The 21,782-nt window shown below is 37.6% G+C and overlaps 1 protein-coding gene across 1 annotated transcript in view; it reads right to left on the reverse strand.

The window, feature by feature from the left end:
- Positions 1–337: 337 nt before the first annotated feature.
- GCC2 (GRIP and coiled-coil domain containing 2) overlaps positions 338–21,782 on the reverse strand; it is a 29,513-nt gene continuing 8,068 nt past the window's right edge. Inside the window, exons 6-23 of the mRNA XM_081947086.1 lie at positions 19,089–21,569; positions 17,701–17,761; positions 16,544–16,644; positions 14,795–14,893; positions 14,107–14,226; positions 13,390–13,554; positions 13,204–13,308; positions 12,819–12,981; positions 12,233–12,333; positions 12,053–12,130; positions 11,104–11,241; positions 8,442–8,557; positions 7,195–7,371; positions 6,715–6,932; positions 5,421–5,615; positions 4,410–4,549; positions 2,814–3,015; positions 338–933 (exon numbers count right to left, since the gene is read on the reverse strand). Coding sequence (XP_081803212.1) covers positions 863–933; positions 2,814–3,015; positions 4,410–4,549; positions 5,421–5,615; positions 6,715–6,932; positions 7,195–7,371; positions 8,442–8,557; positions 11,104–11,241; positions 12,053–12,130; positions 12,233–12,333; positions 12,819–12,981; positions 13,204–13,308; positions 13,390–13,554; positions 14,107–14,226; positions 14,795–14,893; positions 16,544–16,644; positions 17,701–17,761; positions 19,089–21,569 — 4,731 coding nt within the window. The 3' untranslated portion in view covers positions 338–862. The remainder of the gene's footprint in view (positions 934–2,813; positions 3,016–4,409; positions 4,550–5,420; positions 5,616–6,714; positions 6,933–7,194; positions 7,372–8,441; positions 8,558–11,103; positions 11,242–12,052; positions 12,131–12,232; positions 12,334–12,818; positions 12,982–13,203; positions 13,309–13,389; positions 13,555–14,106; positions 14,227–14,794; positions 14,894–16,543; positions 16,645–17,700; positions 17,762–19,088; positions 21,570–21,782) is intronic.

Genomic DNA, 21,782 nt, shown 5'->3' on the forward strand with positions numbered 1-21,782 from the left:
GCTCAGCAAAATCTTCTCTCTCTCTCTTTAGTTTGAGGTACTAAAGAAAGCTTCAGACAGCATAGGAAGTCTGTAGTCAGCATTTTCTGTCAATGATAGGCTTACCACAGATCACCATACTGAATCATACTTCTCCTAGACAGATAAAAAGGAGGAATGCAAGTGGTAGCTCAGCCAAAGTTAATATCCTCTAGATCAGTGTTTCTCAAACTTGGCGACTTTAAGTCCTGTGGACTTCAACTCCCAGAATCCCCCAGCCAGCATAGCTGGCTGGGGAATTCTGGGAGTTGAAGTCCACAGGACTTAAAGTCGCCAAGTTTGAGAAACACTGCTCTAGATGTTTTGAACTGCAACATATAGAATTCCAAGGCTGAATGTTTTAGAAGTTGTATTGAATCTACTGTGGAGGATAGCAGATTATGGAAGCCTCCTACTGCCAGAAATTCCAACCTGGGAGGGTGTGTGTGTGTGTGTGTGTGTTTGTGTGTCTACAACGTACATAATTTTGCTCTGTGAAAGCTTACATATTCATTTTCATGAATGACACAGTCACAAAGTATGCTATGCAAAATTGTCTCACCAGTCAATGAAAAGGATAGCTCTTGCTAGGAGGGAAGTTCACTGAAAACCTCCATACTTGCCCTAAACAAGGAGTCCTGAAACTACAAGATATTACTCCAAGTCCTTTAACAAGTCTCATTTCGAATGTTATTATTTCTTAAAAACAGAACAAAAAAAAACAAACAACTGAGGCAGTTGTGGGAAAACCCCAAACAAAAGTTACCCGGCTATATGCTTCATTTTTGTGGTTGAAATTCTTCCCAGTGCAGCTGCCGATTTTGCATGCCCAAACAAGGAAAACTCATCGGAGTCCGGACCAGCTGTGTAAATATGATGCCCATCCAGAAGCTTGGGACAGGGTCTCTTCGTCACCTTACAAAACACAACACAACCCATATTGGTTTTAAATATCCGGCCCCAGATTTAAATGACAAGACATAAATCACAATTCAAACTTTTAAGAAATTACACTATACCTTAAATGTGTACACTTGAGAAGATTAGTTTGATTAGAATCACCAATGGCAGGAGAGCTTTACTTTACTTTACTTTTATTTAGATTTTTATACCGCCCCCTCTCCCCAAAGGGACTCGGGGCGGTGTACAGTCAAATAAAAACACATCAATAAATAGAAAATACAAACACAAAGAGGAGGCAATAAGGAAAACTGTACATATCTAAAGCAAAGCAGTTAAAAACAATATTTAAATAACCCTAAAAATACCCAATTAAAATATCTGCCAGGAGGTAGAATAAACTATGAATGGGCCAGGCCGGCTAAACGGAACAGGTGAGTCTTCAGTTTTTGTCGAAAGGAGCGGAAGTCGGTGGTGGTTCTGATATCGGGGGGGAGGTCATTCCAGAGGGTTGGGCCCATCACAGAGAAGGCTCTACTCCTAGGCGCCGCCCGTTGGCATTGCTTAGTGGACGGCACCCGGAGGGACGGCCTTCCCTGTGAGAGCGAATCGGTCGCAGGGAAGTGTGTGGTAGGATGCGATCCCGCAAGTACCTAGGTCCTGAGCCATGGAGCGCTTTAAAGATAGTAATTAACACCTTGAAACGCACTCGAAAGACCACAGGTAGCCAGTGCAGCTCGCGCAGGAGCGGTGTTACGTGGGAGTACCTAGTACTCCCCATAATAGCCCGCGCGGCTGCGTTCTGGACTAGCTGCAGTCTTCGAGCGCGTCCCAAGGGAAGCCCCATGTAGAGGGCATTGCAGTAGTCCAGCCGAGACGTCACCAGTGCATGAGTGACCGTGCGTAGGGCATCTCGGTCCAGTAGGGGGCGCAATTGGCGCACCAGGCGAACCTGGTGGAACGCCCCCCTTGCCACGGCTGCCACATGGTCATCCATTGACAGCCGGGCATCTAGGAGGACGCCCAAATTGCGCGCCCGTTCCACAGGGGGCAATTGCTCGCCCCCTATGGTCAGTGATGGAATCAACTGACTGAACCGGGGTGCCGGTAGCCACAGCCACTCAGTCTTGGAGGGGTTGAGCTTGAGTCTGTTGTCCCCCATCCAGACCCCCACGGCTTCCAAACACCGGGTCATCACCTCGACAGCCTCGTTGGGGTGGTCTGGGGTGGAAATGTACAGCTGCGTGTCATCAGCGTACAGATGATACTCCACCCCAAAACCACAGATGATCTCCCCCAGCGGCTTCACATATGCATTGAACAGAAGGGGCGAGAGGACCGACCCCTGAGGCACCCCACAAGTGAGTGACCTCAGGGTCGACCTCTTCCCCCTTGCCAACACACATTGCGTCCGGTCAGCCTATGTTAGCCTATGATAGCAAATGACCAGGATGCATCCGATAGCACCTTTACTGACTAACATATTGAATTGAAGGACATCATTTTTGTGAGTGGAAGAGATCCAGCAGATTTAAGCAAGAAATATCAAGAATCTGCCATGAAACAGGCACTCGCTTGGTCCATACAGATCTATTGGATAATGATTTTAAGGCACTTTTGCTCAATGTTTTTTTAAATGAATAAATTAATAAATATTGAGAAAGAAAATCACTCTATAGTAGAATGTTTTGAATAATTTGAACATAAGCAGTCACAGATGGTTTCTTAGGAGCAGCAGTATAGACTGTACTATTGCGTTTGTTAAATAGTCTTTTTTCAACAGTGTCAAATACAGGAAAACAATGGTTGGAATTAGTTGCAGATATATTCAAACAAATGTTACCATGTGTCCCTTCCTTTAACAATGCTAGTAGTAGCAAAACAGACTGGCATACCTTGAGCAATTGCAACAAGTTTTCCTTTTTCTTCTGGGCTTAGTTGCAACATGGTGTCTATTACTGGAAGAAGTCTCTGTCTTTCACTGCCTGATTTTAGAAATATAAACTGCAATAGAACATTCTTCAAATACTCCAGATTAGCAAGAGATTTCTCTCGTTCCTGGTTTCTTTCTAATCGCCTTATTTCACTTTTAAGAAGCTGAGAAGGAAAAACAAAAACAAAAACCCAAAGAAATATATTTCTCAGAACGAAGACAAGAAAGCACAGAGTTTATCAGGCCAACTTATGCTAGAAAAATAGCCCTGAAAACAATATAAGCAGGTATTCCATGTTGAAACATCCAAGATAAATATGGTGCAACCATGAATACGTGATTGTGGACTTTCAGGTATTGCTGAATAAATTTCTCACAATTCCTAATCATGTGTCTCAGGCTAAAAGGAATAAAACTCACATTTCCTGATTTCTCATATAATAAATTCCTTCGCTGTCAAGCAAAGATTAACTGAGAACACCAACGATCTTCAAATCTGCCAGGGACTTGGCACTGTGTTCCTTCTGATTTCAAGGGTCCCATCTGATGGCAAAATACAGAAGCTTCTCTTGAGTTGTAGGGGTAACAGCACATCTATTGGAGCCGTGGTGTCACAGTGATTAGAACACAGTATTGCAGGCTAACTCTGCTCACCGCTGGAGAGGAGTTTGTTCCTGAACAACTCAAGGTTGACTCGGCCTTCCATCCTTCCGAGGTCAATAAAATGAGGACCCAGATTGTTGAGGGAAATATGCTGACCTTTGTAAACTGCTTAGAGAGTGCTGTAAAGCACTATGGAGCAGCACATGAGTGCTATTGCTATCACTTTTTTAGGCCTTAACAAAATAACTGTCATGGCCAGGTTCTGAGGAAGAGTTGGAACCGGCACTGGCCGATGGAGACGGCACATCTTCCTTGGAATGCTTGGAGAGGCCAGGGGCTGGGGACGATGGGGATTGGGGAAATTTGCCTTTGTCATGAACAATTGTTTATTTTGGTTTACACTCCCCTGGCTTTGACTAGTGCTCTTGCCCGTGACTTGGCTTTGCATATCCCAGGTTCTATACAGCCATAGTTCTTTATCAGATGACAAATTCTACATTTTATAAACACATTGAAAAGCTGAACCCCAATTATTTTTAACATACGTATTCATTTGAAACCATAATGGATAACAGACCAGGACGAAATCATATGTCTTAATTTAGTAGTTAGACAAATGTAGACTTCTTAACTAAGAAATTTAATGTCCATCTCTTTTTAAATATCTTGAAGGATTCTAAACATTATTTCAGGAGCAAAATTCTGTAATGGGCAACTTCTCTCCCCTCTTCCATCCTTCTGTATTTTATTTGCTTATTTATCCACAAAATTACCTGTTGCCCAACCAACGAAACCTCTAACAAGAGAATCACTACTTACAGGAATAGGAGTCAAATGAAGGATGGCATGATAGTAGAGTGTGTGAATTATTGTTGTGTAAATAAGAGCAAAATGTCATCAACTTCACATATACTTTAAATCTAAGTTGAAGCATGGTAAGTACAAGTCTGCTAACCTTAATTTGTTCCATTAGGATGACATTGGTTGCTTCTGACTCACGAAGCAATCCACTTAAGTGATCAGCACTCTTTGATGTTGTGTTTAACTTCTGGACCAACTCTTGTTTTGTAAGTTCTGCTTCCCATTGTGGAGGTTCTAAAATTGTTTCCAAAAAGCAAATTTCTGGTTAGCTCAGTATTTTTTTTAACTATATGGATTCCAATGTATGGCTGTAACCAAAAATAGTATGCATTTTACACTTATTTTTTAAAAAACATTAAAGTCCAAATTTCCATTCTTACTGGTGCAAACAATATCAAAAGCAAACCTTTTTTAATTTATGAACCTTCAGAATGCTAGCCATCAGTTGTCTATGTATTACATAATTTACATTAGCCACAACTGTTTTAATTAGTTAACATTATAAAAATAATATATGAAAATTCTACATCTGTTTAGAATACTATTAATTGGCACCATCAATTTAAGAACAACAGAGATTTGTAAGACAAGCTACTTTATCACAAAATGAAACTTAGATGGGGGTTTGTTCACTTCTCTGCTTCTCTGTATCTCTAACTGTAGCACAATGTTTCCCAGAATACTCGGGAGTTGACGTCCACACACCTTAAAATGGTTAAGATTGGGAACACTGCTGTAATGGATGATGCAAAAGACCTCCAATACAAGGTAGATGAAGAAACTTGCACAATGAAAGGCTATTTTGACAAAAATAGCCAGGCCAAGGCCATTCTCCAAAATTCAAAAACAGTCCAGCAAAGGGAGCATTTGAATATCCATGGAGAAATGTAAACAAGGTTATTTCCATAATAATATGTAACCTAATGATTCACGGGCAGAGTAGCAGTTACTCTATCATAATAATTTTTCTACTGGTTATATTTTAAATGCATAATATATTATATTTCATTTGTTGCTGAGCTATAACATATTCCAAATGAATGATTCTGATAATATGTTAGAAACAAACTCTAATCTGCCATGCCCCACTGTATGGCCATCTTACCAAATTTCATTTCTGGAGTATTGAGAAGCTGTTCCAAGGATGGTACATGGGTACTGGCAGACGACACAGACTCTGTGTCCGTGGTTTCCATTCCTTCACCTTCTTCTCTAGTTACAGCATGCACGTCAAGAAGAGGAAGGTCAGTGCTCCTTCTTTCTCGCAAACTTTTGGTTGATAGAATGGAAGGAACAGAATCTGAAAAACAAATGAATAGAAAATAATTGAGACTATTATTTGAGAGTTACAAGAGCATTAGAAAATTACCATATTTTTCGGAGTGTAAGATGCTCCGATAGCATTAGTTTTGGGGGAGGAAAAGAAGAAAAAAAAATCTGCCTTTGCCTATCAGCATCCATCCATATTCATCTAGCTAGCGTCCTTGCAGCAAGCAGCAAACAGCCTGGTCAGCTTCAGCACGTTATCGCAGCCTGATTCAGCACGAGCAGCTTATTGGCGGTTTGATTGGCCTCCCAGAATACCACCAAGCTCTTTCAGGCTGTTTGCTGGATCGCCCCAGCCCATCACAGCTTCTGTGTGTCATATTTTGGCTTCCGCGCATTGCATTTTTGGCCTCTGCATACCTGTTTTAGACCTGTTCCAGTCTGCGGGGATTGGCACAGCACATTGCCGCTGATCACTGAGGAGGCCAAAGATGGGGCATTCAGAGACTGAAAATACGACACATGGAGGCGGTGATTAGTGGCAATGTGCTATGGTGATCCCTGCAGGGGATCAGGTCTAAAATGGAGCATACAAAGCCCAAAAACGGGATGCACAGAGGCTGAAAATGCCCGAAGAGTGGGCGGGGCTTCGGCAACATTAGCTGTATAAGATGCACAGACATTTCCACCAACTTTTTTTTGGGGGGGGGAGTGCGTCTTATACTCTGAAATATATATAGAACATAATAAAACAGCATCAAAAACATCAAGTAGCTTTCCACAGAGCTGCTCCAAAATATTTTAGGAAAATCAATCACTACTCGTTTTTATTGCAAATGAAGCCATTGCATTAAATTATCAATTATACACAGTAAATTACTCTTTCAGATGCCTTTAACTTTGCTACCTGAACTAAACTGTCTTCAACTGAATCTTCCCAGACCATAATAAAATAAGTCACTTGATTTAGTGACAAAAATTAAATTTCACCTTAAAATCATTTATTTAAATGCATGTGACTTACCAAGAGAATAATCTTAATTTAAATTTTGGCATATGAGTATAGTGGATTAGGTAGCCTTGATGGAATTTACATCCCCTCCCCCCACAATGAAAAATGGATCACTGCTTACTTTTGATGCTTGGCTCACTTTGGAGTTGAAAAAGCTGGGCTTCAACTTTAGACAGCTGCTGTTGTAATGTTTCCACTGTCTTTCTGTGGTCCTCTTGAAGATGTCTGACTTGATCCCGGAAGCTATTCCGAAGAGCTTCATTCTGGGCTGTCAGCTGACTCACAATCTGTGCATGTTCTGACTTTATTACCACATTTTCAGATTGTATTGTGCAAAGTCTGTAAAATATCCCACCCACCCAAGTTTCAATATTAGAAAAAGTAACCAATACCTGGTACTAAAAGGAAGGAGTAGCTATTGTACCACTGCTGACCATTTCTATAAACAGATTACTTTATTAAGAGATACATCCATTACAGGTATATTGGTTTTTAGATATAAATATTATTAATGAAGAAAATATTTGGACACGTAATTAAAAACAAATCATGGCTAATCATAAGCCAACAGTAAAAATATATATATGCTAAAGAAACTTACTTTTCTCGGAGTTCTGCTTCCTTTGCTACGGTCTCTTGAAGAATCTTATTGTGCCTCTCCAACAATGCATCATGTTCAGACTGCAAAGTCTGAAGGTCTACCACGCTTGTTTGTAAATTATGTTGTGTCTCTTGCAATTTAATCTTCAGTTGTTCTATTACTTTTTCCATATGTTCTCTAAAAGAAAGGAAATTTCACAAAACATTTGAAAATGTATAACTTGCCTCTTTAAAAGTTACAAGTTATTAACATAGAGATGAGCAATTTGAACAATTTTGAACAGGAAGCTTCATGAAAAATTGTCTCTCAAGTTGGAAGTGGGTCATTTGATGATCTTTAAAGTGCTGCACATTAAATGTTTCAAGGCATTTTATTTATTCCCAGGATCACTGTGAGTCGGGTGGCATATACATTCAATATTATTTATTTATTTGTTTATTTATTTATTTTCAGGCCTCTAAAACAGTTTATTCCGTATTTTATTGAATATGATCATGAGATCAATGTGGTTGATTGTTGTATAATTGAATTGTAAAATAATAGTGACAGAAATAATAAATGGATTTGGGTTTTCTAAAATATATTCACAAAAATGTATTCCATGAAATGTACATGGAATGAAACGTTCCGCTATTATTATTCTGGAGAACATTTAGATCAATATTTCTCATGGCATCCTGGCTGGGGAATTCTGGGAGTTGAAGTCCACATATCATGAAGTTGCTAAGGTTGAGAAAACTGATTTAGGTAATGGGGATTTTTCTTGATTCCCACCTCTTGGACAAGTGAATCCTTTGAAACCTAATGCATTGCCATCCAGTTATATGGATATTATATGAACTTATGGATAGAGACTGAATTGTAGCTGTAGGATCTGAACACACTAAAATGACATATTTCACATAAAATACAAACCTAGGTCAACTACTAGAACTGCTTTACGTTGTTTTTTTAGATGTGACTTCAGTTGTGGTGAGATTTTCACAGAATAGAAAGGAAAAGAGATTTTTTTAAAAAACTGTAAATTTTCTTTTATATTTCTTTCTTGAAAAAAGAACAAGAGGAAGAGCTAACCAGTTCTTTAGCATATTAGCCCATTCAGCCAATTTTAAAGGTAAAAATAGCCAATTGATTAAATATTTTGTTTAAAAAATCAGAACAGAAATTATCCAGACTTTATACAAAATAGTGGATTCCAGATGATCACTCTTCTATCTTCAAAGATGATTCTTGAGCCAGGAGCTTACCTTTCTTGTTTGGTCACATCAGTTTCAGATTGTGAAGATTTATTCTTTTGTTTCAATACATTATGAACTCGGACTTTGTAGTTTTCAAATTCAGAGGTTACAGCAGAATGTTCTTCCTGCAATAGACACATGATAAAATGAAACTAACTACGGTTAGTCCTTGATCTATGATCACTTGTTCCATTCAAAGCTATGATGTTGCTGAACAAATGATGGCTATGGAGATCTGCCCATGCCAGCAACTCCAAGATCACCTGATCATTATCTGGCCGCTTGACAATTGGATCTTACTTATGACTGGCTGCAGCACTCTGATTACCAACCAGAAAGTCAATGGGAAAGCCAGCAGGAAAGATTGCCAGCATCTCTGAATTGGCACTCCTCCCTCCCCCAAACACACTCTACCTGACTCCCATTGGCCCCCATAAACCCTGCCTGATGTGAATTGCCCCTCTCACACACCCGCTGACAACCTTGTTGATCTTCACTGTGCCTCTCATGCATCCCCCATGCATCCTCCCTGACCTTGAGCTCTATCCATACTCCTTGACTCACTGCTTCATGATTGTACTACTTAGTAACAGAAATTCTAGTTCCAATTGCCATAAGTCAATAACTACCATACTTTCTTTATAAATAATTAAGTAACCACTTATTCACTAAGGACGAGTTAATATTTTTTCTTTCTCCACCTTCATAAGATAAACTGTTTGAATGTAATGAATATATGCCTAATTTTATTGGAATAACACAAAAAAATTCTTTCAAAACAAAGACCAATGTTATTTCACACCCTCCCCATACACCATAAATGATAGAATAAGTACAATGTTATTTGTAACCAAAGTATACCCAGGTGCTTCACAGGACAATTACTGTGCAAACTAGCACAACAATTTTAGAAGTTCTGATTTTAACATGACACATCAAGACATAAACCAGTCCCTTTTTAAAGCTACATCCATCCAAAACCTAGCTATAATTGCATTCTGAGTCATTCAATTTTGCAAAAACAAACAAGATTGGAAATTGCACATTGCTCACAAGAGCACTCTGCTATAAACAGAGTATCTATCTTTTAGCCTAGTGCACTGCACAGATTATTCAAACTGGTCTCCCATAGTACAAATATTTTAGCATATTTTCCATCTGCTTTCCAAAATAGTCTTTGGTAAATAGAGTCTACACTTGTCCAACTACTAATATCAAGTACAAAGTAGGTACTGAAAATGTAAATTGTTTGTTTTTAAAACAGTCCCCACAAACGGTGACCATTTAAAAGGCGTTTTTATGGTGAATATTTATAAGCCACCTTTTAATACACTCTTGTGAATCAAACTTTGGTAATTTCTGCTAAAAACATACACACGTAGGGCTTTTTACAGCGCCATACTTCATTTAAGTGCCTTACAATCAAATGAAAGTCACTCCTTGTCTATGCAGCCTTTGGAGAAGAGTTATGATATGTAGGAAAATATACTAAATGCCTATAATATTAGATGTAAGAGATAAATAGTGCATCAATCAGCCTAGTTGTGACAGGTCCAGATGATGAATAATATTTCTTAAAGAAAACAATATATCATGCTGACCATGTTTGAACTCTTCTACTGCCTTTTAATATGCACATCTCAAAGCTGCCCTCATGGCATCTATTGCATGGAAATCAGTGGTGGGTTCCTACCACTACTGGTTCAGCCGAACCGGTAGTAGCTTGGTGGCCTGGGTTGCTGGAACCGGCAGTGACCCAGACCTGCCATCCCCCTGAACCGGTTCTCTTTTGCTTCTACGCATGTGCAGAGCAATTTTAGTTGTACTGTGCATGCGCGCGGCGCAGCCCTGAGCATGCTGCGTCCCTGAGCGAACCAACAGTAGCGGCTGCCGGAATCCACCCCTGATGGGAATCTATTTCTGAGGTCTTTAATTCCAGGTGCTTAAACACTATGAATGGTCCAAATAACAGAATGCAAACTGTGAACAACTAATGTCAGTCCCACCTGGTAGGCCAGACTGGAAAATCTACAAGGAGGCCACAACTACTTTTACCGAGATTGCCTATACAGGTCGTCCACGACTTATGACCATAATTGAAGCCAACATTTCTGTTGCCAAATGAAATGCATGTTAACTGAATTTGCCCCATATTATCAGCAAGTGAAATAGTTGTTAAGTGATTCACCACAATTCATGTTTAAATGAATCTGATTTTCCCATTGACTTTGCTTATGTGAAGATTGCAAAAGGTGATCATATGAACCCAGGACATTGCAACCGTCACAAATGAGTCAGTGGCCAGGCGGCCAAATTTTGATCATGTGACCATGGGAATGCTGCAATGGTCATAAATGTGAAAAATGGTCATAAGTGACTTTTTTTTGCTGCCACTGTTAACTTTGAATGGTCACTAAATCAACTGTTGTTAAGTCAAGGGTCACCTGTATTAACAGAACCTCTGTGCTGTGCCTCCTCCCTCGCCCGTGAATCTGCAAAAACAGCTTCTGAATGTGATCCAAATGCTCTGGACTTACTGCTTTCAGCCCTGTTTGTCTAAATAACAACACATCTCCATTAAGGCCACCTGTCCCTTACTATCTAAGCTGTCTACTGAATTGTTCGCTGAGGAATTGTTAAGGGGCAACCGGACGAAGTTGGCTTGAAATACCTTTGCTGCATTACATTCTTCTTGGAGAGCAGCTACTTTCTGCTGATAAGTACTCAAAACTCGCTGATGCTGCTCTAGCGAAGTCCGCAGATGTTCCTGAATTTTGTGTCTTTCGCAAGTTAGTTCAGACAGCTGGATCTGCAAAGATACCTTTATTTCAGTACAAGGATTCTCTTTACTCTGATTTTTAAGGCCAATAGTAAACTGAGTCTGTATTTACTGTTTTCAATTGTAAGCTAATTAATTAATTAATAAAATTTATATACTGTGCATTTCAAGAAAAGTGTCTTGTGACATATAGCTGTGGCAAAAGGAGTTTAATCAAACAAAACTTAAGATTGGCAAAGTCATGAAGTGCTGCCTCCAAGTAAGCAAATCAAATTAACAGAGGAATGACCGAGAGGCCACTTTTGCTATATAGCACAGGAAAAATCCCCAAATGTAGATCTTGACATGTACATCACAAAGGGATGCGAAAATGGTTGCTGCTGCTTTTTTACATACATAAAATGGAGGCTGTCATATTGTATTTCTACATACATGCAGCCCAAGATTCAAAATACGTAAAAACGGGAATGCGAAAGGAATTCCTGTGTAATTCAGGAACTCATGCATCCAGAACCAGTTCAGGGATCTTCTGTGAAAGGCCTACAGCTCCTTATATTTGGGGAAATTCCTCTCTAGCCAAATGTGGGGAAATTGCCCTGAATATCTGAGTTCCAGTTCTCACAATGAAAATAAATTTTATAGCCATTGCAATATCCACAGCATCACTGGTGATGAAACAAACATACAGTATTCACGCAGTTCAGATTTATTCGATGAATTGAAAGAGGAGTGGAAGTTGTAATACACACATCCCAAGCAGACATTGGATGCAATATCGATATGGATATAATACTCTTTTTTTACTAGTCTGAAAGTGGAGGGGGTGGTGGAAGGATCTTGCCTTATAATCTTCCATTTGTTGCTGATTGGCTTCTAGTTCTCCCTTGAGAGATGCCTGAAATCTTAAAAGTTCATTTTCCTGGAATAAAAAAAAAATTCATAATAACACCATGAAAACATTATTATAGACTGTTGTCAGAAGGCAGTAAAACTGAATTAATAGTGGAAAACATAAACTTACTGCTTGTTTTGAGTCTGCCAACTCTTTTTTTGTTTTTACCAGTAATTGCTTGAGTTTGCCATTCTTTTCCTCGTACTCCTGTACAGAGTTCTGTAAGGATTCTAAGGAACAAAGTAATCCTTGTTGCTGACTTGTTTAGAAAAACAAGTCATTTAGAAAAGCTGAAATTTAATTAAACATGATTTCCCTACTTAGGAGTTTGTGCAAATTCTACTTTGATAATAAAGCTTCTCTTTTATTGAAATTTCTTTTTCTTGTACTTCTTTTAGTTTATAACAGCAGGTCACATCATTGGACAAAAGTTTGCACAAAAATTCAATGATCTGTTTTTAACTCTTAACAACATAGTTGTTAGAGTAAAGCTTGTTTAATAAGCATTTAGCTGATTAGACAATATTAACCATTGCAACAATATTCATTCTGGGAACATATATTCCTGTCTGTTAACGGACTACTGAGTTTCACTGTATTAAAATATGCCAGTTTTATAGCACATTACTTTGAATCAGAATTCAAAGCCTTCTTGGACTGATATATATCCTTTTATAGGGAGAAAAGGAAGCTTAAATTCTAAAAAGCTGCTTACTGGTTTCTTCCTCTAGAATTTCTTTCTTCTGGTTTTGTATTTTAATTTCTTGCTCGAGATCTTCAATTCTGCTACTTTTGTCGGTAATGTTTTGATTAAGTTCTTTTACAAAACGCTCATAATCAGCTATTTCCATATCCATCAATGTACTTTTGTGAGCATCCTGTATATTAAAACATTTCAGCATCATGTAAAATTAAAACATGCAATTTTTGATGTTATTCCTTGTCTATAAGTCATTAGCTATTTCTCTCATACTCTAAATTAATATGCTATTATTCAAATAAAAGTTAGGATTCTGAAACTATCAAAACCAAATAATGTCAAAATATGACAAATATTTAACTAGAAGTATGACAAGCAAATAAGAAAACCACTCATCTACCTTCTTTGCCAATTCTAGCTCTTCCAAAACTTTCTGAAGATGCTTTTTTTCTTTCTGTAGTAATGTCTGAAATTCTTCCACTTCTCTGACAGAGTTAGCATGGTCCTGCAAAAATAGTTTGTGCTCTAAATTCAAATAATCAAAGTAATTGTTTTATTTTCTGCTTTTATAATTTGTACTGTTTACCTTTATTTTTTGTTCTTTTAGAAGCTTTTCAGCTTCAAGTTCCTTATCCACTTTCGCTTTGGCTTTCTGGATTTCTAGCAGTTGGGTTTCTAACAGCTTGACATTAGTCTGAAGAGTCTCAACACGAGTCAAGAGGTCTTCATTTGCAGAATGCCACTGTTCTTGCTAAAATAAAGAAGTAATACAATGTTGATTGCAAATCATTATTCCATTCTGTATATGGGAACTTTTAACAAGCTATCGTTTAAACATTTGCACTGCCTGAAGCAAGAGCTAAGTGTGCTACTAATTTTCCATTAAGAGCTGAGAAAGCGTAAGGCCAACATTGTGTACACCAGGCAAAAATGTGTAAAGGGCTTCCTCCCTCCCTCTCTGTCTCCTGTTGTTCTGTCAAAAAAACTGCCTGCCTGATGATGAAAGATGAAAAGTATTAAATAAATTGGCAGAACAGAAAATTCTCTTTAAAAAAGAAAAATCAGAACAGTCAAGAGCAGCACCTCAGTAAGCTTTCCACAGACATTTGGCTACTCACTAGTGACAATAGAGAGCTGGACTAAAAAATCAGAAGTCTATTGTCAAAGGTTGTTTTTACAATGGAGCCTTAAACAGCAGTCTGTTTTCCCAATTTCTCTCTCCATTTCTTCCACTTTAGTTTTATCCTCTGCTTTGCAAATACAAGTAGCAAATTATTTATTACATACGTTACTAAATAAATACCTGCTGAACAGAATTCTCCAACTGTTTGGTCAGGTCATCAATCTGACGTTCAAAATTACGAGCTCGAGTCTTTTGAAAATCCAGTTGTTCTGCTTGCTTCTCATATTCTAATAAAAGATTCTTGGGAAGCACATGTAATTTAAAACATTGTTGGAACAGATATAGGCCCATAATGCATTACACATGTACAAGGGAGATGCATCGTTTTCTTTGCCCCATCACTATGTTAGACAAATTGACTTTTTACCCCAATGAAAATAAGTCTACATTTTATTTTCTGTAATCTTGTCTGAAAACTATATTGCTGGAACACTAGCATGCTTCATAGAAAAACACTGTGTTTATTTTGTACAATGACAATAAAGGCTATACTATACACCAGCTTCAGCATCATATGTATTTCTAAAAATGCCTCCAATTGTATATCTTCCTCTTTAGCATTGCTTCAGGATGGAAAATTGTTGCTCAATGACTTCTGGGTTCACAAAAAAGTGAAAAGAGATAGCATTTGGGGAAATATCTACGTTTTTTACCTGATGAATGGATGTTTGGTATGTGATTGTATCGCACCAGGACAGCTTTTTGGTGAGGAAGCTTTTAACATGTTCTCAAAATTCTACTTCCACATACTGGACCAAAAGAGTTGCCTGTTACTGAAATACACCTGGTAAAGATGAAGATTCTTTACCTTATAGTTCTCAGCTCCCTGAATGATGTCTGCCATTGAAGAAGAGAGTTGCTCTTTTTCTGATTTTATTAATTCCAGCTCTTCTCTAAGTGACTGTACCTACAGGCAGAAAAAAAGTTAATCACGGTGGCAAAGATGATCTGAATGGGGGGATATATTTTTCACTGACCCATTTTTTCTTTGAAATATCCCACAGCACTTCTGCAGTCTTTCAAAGACTCTCAAATTCTACAGGAGCATTTTTATAGCTTAGGGAGAACCCAAGACACAGGAATGTTCTATTCGATGAAGATATTTGGCCCATTAAATTCTGACTCTCACTCAAAAGTTTTACAATTATAATTTGTACAATTGACAACAAGTCTCCAAAATAATGCATCTAGCTTCTTTCAACATGAAAATATTCAAGTGGAAAATCTATTAATAAAGTTTGTGTGTATATGTATACACATACACACGTTTCCCAGAAAATAACACTCCCCCAAACACTCCAAAATAAGCACCAGGCTTATTTTCAGATAAACACAATTTCATTCCCTGTCCAAGCAGCAGATACGGAGGCAGAGGCATGGGGAGGCAGGTGATCCGGGCGTGCCGTGGGCTGCAGGAAAGCCGAGAGATGCAAAGACAAGCTTCCTGTAGCTGCCTGACCACTCTGATCCACCAACTCTCAGATTTCCTGCAGCCCTGTTTTGTTTTATGCAGGCAATGCTGCGATATGAATGAAGGCGAATATATGTGTCCCAGAATAATGTTGCAGGAACCAATCTGGGTCGATCACAGGAAGCAGCGGTTTTGTCTTCCAGGCTTTCGGACTCAGAGTGTGCTAGAGAAAAGTTCCCTGAAGATGGGCTCAAATACAAGTCCGAAAGAAAAAAAAAGCTGGTTCCAGTGACCAACCCAGATTGAACACAGTGATATTTTCAAGAACGTCTACTGGGTGTTCAAAGTATTTTGAATGCTTTTTATGCGCCACCTACCTTATTCTGGTCTTTGACTGTAATAAAGATTTGATTTTAATTAAATCAAAATATTTGAAATAAATAGAAAGCAAGTAATTGATTATTTTAGAAGTTAAAAAAAGAACAATTCTAGAGTTGTCCTTAATATGTGTTTACTAAGCCAGTTCAAAAAGTGATTAAAATATGCTTCCAACAAATTGTACTGAATATGTAGACTACTGTTACTGTGTGCTCACTGCAAAATCAACTGTAAACTTGCCACCAAATCCACATGCATAAATGTATGTAAATTAAGGAACAAGAGAGTTTTTAGTGATCAAAGAAACTAAAACCAGATCTTCATATCATTTCATTTACCTTCAATGAAATAAGATAAAAGCAGGCCTTAGAAACTTTATATGGTGCCAGAATGACATTTACTTATTTATTTGATTGACTGATTTCTATACCCGCCCATCTCAACAAATGATTTTGGGTGAAACACAATTCAGAAAATATAATACAATTAAAATTGTATACGTTACTTTTAACATATTGTAACTACATTACCGATGTATTTACAAAGTAAATGTAATTTGTAATGCAATGTAAATTGCATTACCAACACTTCAACTGAATGATAGTGTAGAGCAGGGGTGTCCAAACTTGGGAACTTTAAGACTTGTGGACTTCAACTCCCAGAATTCCCCAGCCAGCTGGCTGGGGAATTCTGGGAGTTGAAGTCCACAAGTCTTAAAGTTCCCAAGTTTGGACACCCCTGGTGTAGAGGTTTCCTTTGACAACTTACCTCTTTCCTGCTAGAATCCAGTTCTTTCCTCAATTTCACAGCAACAGCTTTAATTTTATTTGTTTTTTCTTCCTTCTCTTTCAGCTGTTGTTCCAAATTTACTAAAGCAAACCAAATTAATATTTTAAAATGTAAAAGCAAAAATCTTCCTATAGCCAATAACTGTATTAAAAGCATTCATTTCATTATTTGTATCGCCACTTGAATTGTATGCTGCATTTAGTCACCATTTCAAAGGACTTCAGTTTGAAATGGTCTAAGATTTGACAATTAGCAGCACCAATTCAACAACAAATAATGCACATCTAATATATTAAGTGTGTGGTAAAAATGTTCATAGTCATCGAATTGAAATAAATGAAGTGATCACTTGCTACTTCATCTCAATCTCTTAAATGCCAAATCACAAAATTATATATATATGTTTTAAAAAATTAATGTTCAATATTTGCCTGAAGGCCTGTTATTTAAATTATCCTCTGCATGAGCTTTGTCTATTAAGTACATTTACTCTCAAGAGCATTATACTAAAACTATAATCGGTAATTTAAGGCAGATGCATAGGTTCTTGCTTCGCAGAGACTGGTAGGGTATTACTCCATATAACAAACTCTAGAAAAGCATTTACCATATTTTTTGGAGTATAAGACAAACCAGAGTATAAGAGGCAACAAGGTTTTGAAGAGGCAAATAAAAAAAAAGTTTTTGCACTCTGCAAACCTCCCCAAAACAGCAAGTTTTTCACAGAAATGGGCCCGTTCCCCCCCAAAAAGGCATGAATAGCCTTTAAGGGGCTTGCAGAATGCTCCAAATACAAGCAAAAAACGGCCTGTTTTGTTGTGAAAATGGGCCATTTTTTGTTTTTTAAAAAAAGGGGGGGCATGGGGGAGGTTTCGCTCATTTCTGCCCTCTCCAGCCCCATAGAGGAGTTCTCTAAAAGCTTCCTAGAGGCTCTACACGGCCATTTTGGTGAAGGGGGGGTAAAAAATGCTGTATTCAGTATATAAGACGCACACAGATTTTCAGCCTTTTTTTTGAAGGAAAAAGGTGCGTCTTATACTCCGAAAAATACGGTAATGATTTCTGTACAAACTTTTTTGAAAAATAAAAGAAAACAAAGATATGAAAAGAAAGCAAACAAAATGTATACAAATTACCTATTTTCTCTGTTTCTGATAATTGCTGATCGCGATCAGCAGAAGACTTCTCCACAGACTCCTGCATTATAAACAAAAATAAATAAGATGGGCATTTCAGCAGATGATTCCTGTTGCTTGGTGAAGGAAACAAGTTCTAGAGACAGAACATCCTATCATAATCTTAACATAAAATGGTCAGACTGGTCAATTTTCTGTTTTTATACAATAAAAAAATCCCAGCAGGATGATTTACAGGTAGACCTCAGCTTATAGCAGGTTGTTTAGTGACTGTTTAAAGACACTGAAAAAAAGTGACCTGTGACTGTTTTTCACACTTACAACCATTGCACCATGGACACACAATCAAAATTCAGAACTTGGCAACTCACTCATATATATGACAGTTGCAATTTCCCAGGGTCATGCAATCACTTTTTGCAGCTTCTGACAAGCAAAATCAATGGGGAAGTTAGATTTACTTAACAACTATGTTACTAATTTAACAGCTGCAGTGATTTGCTTAACAACTGTAGCAAGAAAGATTGTAACATCAGATAAAACTCACTTAACAAACTTTTCATTTAGCAACATAAATTGTTGGTTTAATTATGGTCATAATTCAAGGACTACCTTTACTTGGCATGTAAGTCTTCTACGTAAATGGTAGACATTACAATTTGGGCATTATTAAATTACAAAAAACAAAGTATTATAACATGTTTGCAGGTAATCCTAATTTAGCAACTTCCTTGATTAGTGACATTTTACAATGTACAAGTGTTAAAAAATTAACTCTGCAACCAACTGTTGGTCTATAAAGCAAAAGAAAGCTGAAGTAAGATCATAAGGAGGGTTGCAGTTTCATTTAGTGACCATTTTGCTTAATGACCACACTGCCAGCCTCAGTTGTAGTCAACAAACAAGTACAAACTGTATTTTGGATCAGCCAATGACAAAGAAATCTTTAAATTTATTAACTTTCAAACTTGAAATCCATCTCTGAAAATTAAGGAGAAAAAGGCATCTTTTGAATTGATGTAAGACAAAGGTTAATCTTTCATCATTCAAAATACCATTATTTTTATTTTTTAAAAAACCCTTCTCTGACTCCTGAAAGAAAACTAAGTTAAATGCTACCCATTACCCAATTGTGATCATTTTGAATTTGGTAATGTACACATATACCTACAAATATACTCGTTTTGGGATTAAAACAATCTTGTTTGCTAAGATGAAAAGGAACCATTGAAAGTTCAAAGAAAGTACATCTTTGTACTTATTCACTTATAAACATGAGCAGTAGAGAGAAATATGTTTGCATACACTTCCCCAAAGCTTTCCAACTTAAGTCTTGGGGTCTAAAGATTTCAATAATAGAACCTAGATTTCAATAATAAAAGCCTAACCTTTAGCAAACAAAGTTCAGCTTGCACATTTCTCAGTTCAGTCTCTTTTTGCTCCAAAATTAAGGTTAGATTTTTCTGTTCTTTTTCCAATTTTTCTTCCTGCTCTTTCATTTTGTTTTCTTGATTTGCATATTGTTCAGAAATATTTTCAATATGAACTAGAAGATCTTGGTTCTCCTTGCTGATTTTCTCACAGGTATGTTTCAACTCTTGGATGTCAAGCTGAAGTACTTCTTTTTCTGAGAAAGCTCCTTCTAATTCCTCCTTTAAGAGACATTTTTCTTTTTCATAATCATCCAATAGAGATCTTAATTCTGTGCAACGAGCTCCATTTTCTTCCTGGACTCTCTGCAATTCCTGCCGCAGATTAACATTTTCATCTTTCTCAGAGATCAGAGTTTGTTCATCTTGCTTCATTTTTGCCAAAAATTCATTTGCAGCCTGCAATGTGCCAATAATATCTTCTTCTTTGTTTTCATCTGGGTATTTGGAGCCCATCTTTTCATGGAGACTTTGCAGCTGATTAACAACAAGAGATTTAAAGGCCTTTTCTTCCTCAAGTACTTTAATCAAATGGCTTTTTTCTTCACAGGCCGTATGTAGTTGAACTTCTAAGCTCTCTGCTTTATCTTTGGATAGATTCCAGTCTCCTTTTTCAGATGACAAGCGGTCTAGCTCCTGTCTTAATTGACCTTGTTCTTCCTTCAATTTGTTGTTCTCACTTTTAAGAGCCTCTATTTCAGATAACAGCCCTATTCTACCTTGTTCCATGGCTTCCATTTGTTGTTCAAATTTAATCAGCTTCTCCTGGTTTGTTTCTTTTTCTCCAGAAACGCTTTCCAGTTTCTCCCCCAACTCTTCTGCCTGTTGCTTTAATTGATGGTTGCATATGCTAAGAGCTTCAACTTCTTGCTGAAGTTCCATGACCGTCTCTTGTTGTGTTTTGCATTTTTTCTGCAGGTTTTCTATTTTCTCAGCTGAATCTTGCATTTTGTCATGGAAGCTACTATTCTGTGAGGAAAGTTCATTTTCTTTCTCTTCCATTTGTTTTAGGTCAGACTCCTTTTGATGAAGACAGCAAAGCAGTTGCTCAATCTCTTCTTGAAGTGTCCCTATTTTATGCCCGAGCTCTTCTACCTCTTTTTTTTGGGAGGAGAAATGTTCTACCTGTTGACGGAGAGAACTGACCTCTTCTCGGAGAACATCCCTTTCATTGAAAGCAGTTCGGAGCTTTTTCTGTAATTCATCAACATCAGAAGCCTGCTGTTGCTTCATACATTCAAATTCTCGGCTTATCTTCCCAGCTGATTCCCCCAATTCAGTCTGCAAAGTTACCAGTGTTTCTCGCAAGTTCTCATAACTAGCGATGGCTTCTTCTTTCTCCTCTATATGCCTCTGACATTGTTCTTCTAGGTCCTGTATTTTAATATCAAGTGACTGGGTTTTTTTCTCTGCGCTTGATGTTATAGCTTGATTCAGTTCACATATTTCTTTTTTGTGTGTTTCTACTAAACCCTCCATTTTGAGGCTATTCTCTTTTATGTGTTTTTCGTATAGTTCTTTTGCTGACTGGAGCTCTGATTTCAGTTTTTCTATTACACAACAATGATCTTCTTTAGCAAGTTGCAGTTCATTAATTTTGAATTCCAAATCTTCCTTTTCATGAAAATACTCATCTTTTATATGCTGGACTTCCAATTCCAGTTTCATTTTAACATTGTTCATATAAGTTAATTCATCCCTTAATATACTATGCCGAGATTCCAATTCTTTGAAAGCTTGATCTATATGCCCAGTCTTTTCTATTACTTCTGGTTCTGTTTCAGCATTTCTAGTCTCATTTTGATTTTCATCATCCTTAGTCAAGGTCTGCCTTATGCATTCCAATTCCTGCTCATATTTCTCCTTACAAGCATGCAATTCAACCTGCATCTCTTTCTCTTTTACCTTGCATTGCTCTATCAAGTCCAGCTTTAGCTTATCTGCTTTAATTTGCTCCTCCTCACATAATTTAGCAGAGGCCTCAAGTTTTTGTAGTAGCTCTGATAGCTCATCTTGGTGAGAGGTTTTCAGTTTGTCTAGCTCTTCACCTAACTCGTCAATTCTGTTTTGATACTGCCTAGAATGACTTTCAATAGTACTTTTTAGTTTGGTAATTTCCTCCTCTTTAGATGCATTGGAAAATTCTATCTGTTTCTTTAGATTTAAGATCTGGTCTTCATAAGTGATCTTTGTCTGCTGGACTTCTTCCTGTAGTCTTCTAATTTCATCATGCTCATTAGTATGGAAGTTAAGCTGTTCTGTGAGCTGTTCTTGTTTTTTCAGTTCTATATGCAGCTCCTCTTGCAATGCGGCTATAGTTTCATTGTATTTGGACTGTGCAATTAATCCTTCATTTTTAAGGCTTTCAATTTCTTTCTGGTGATAGGTATTCAATTGGGCAAACTTCTTCTGCCACATTTCTTCCTGAGCAAGAGCAGCCTAATTAAAAAAAGTAAATCAAATATGTGATTAAGCATCCTAAAAGCATCAGGTCCATTTTATAGAACTAACGATCAAACTTTAGTAGATTTTACAAGAAATATGCATATGCAATCTGCAGGGGTGCTATTATTGTTTTATATCTTTATCTCAACTTAGAGCCGGGATGGCAAGCCTATGGAGCCATTTGTCAGGGCACACGAGGCGTTGCCC

Source organism: Natrix helvetica (genome assembly GCF_964273705.1).
Source record: "Natrix helvetica genome assembly, chromosome: 3".
Classification (NCBI taxonomy): domain Eukaryota; kingdom Metazoa; phylum Chordata; class Lepidosauria; order Squamata; family Natricidae; genus Natrix; species Natrix helvetica.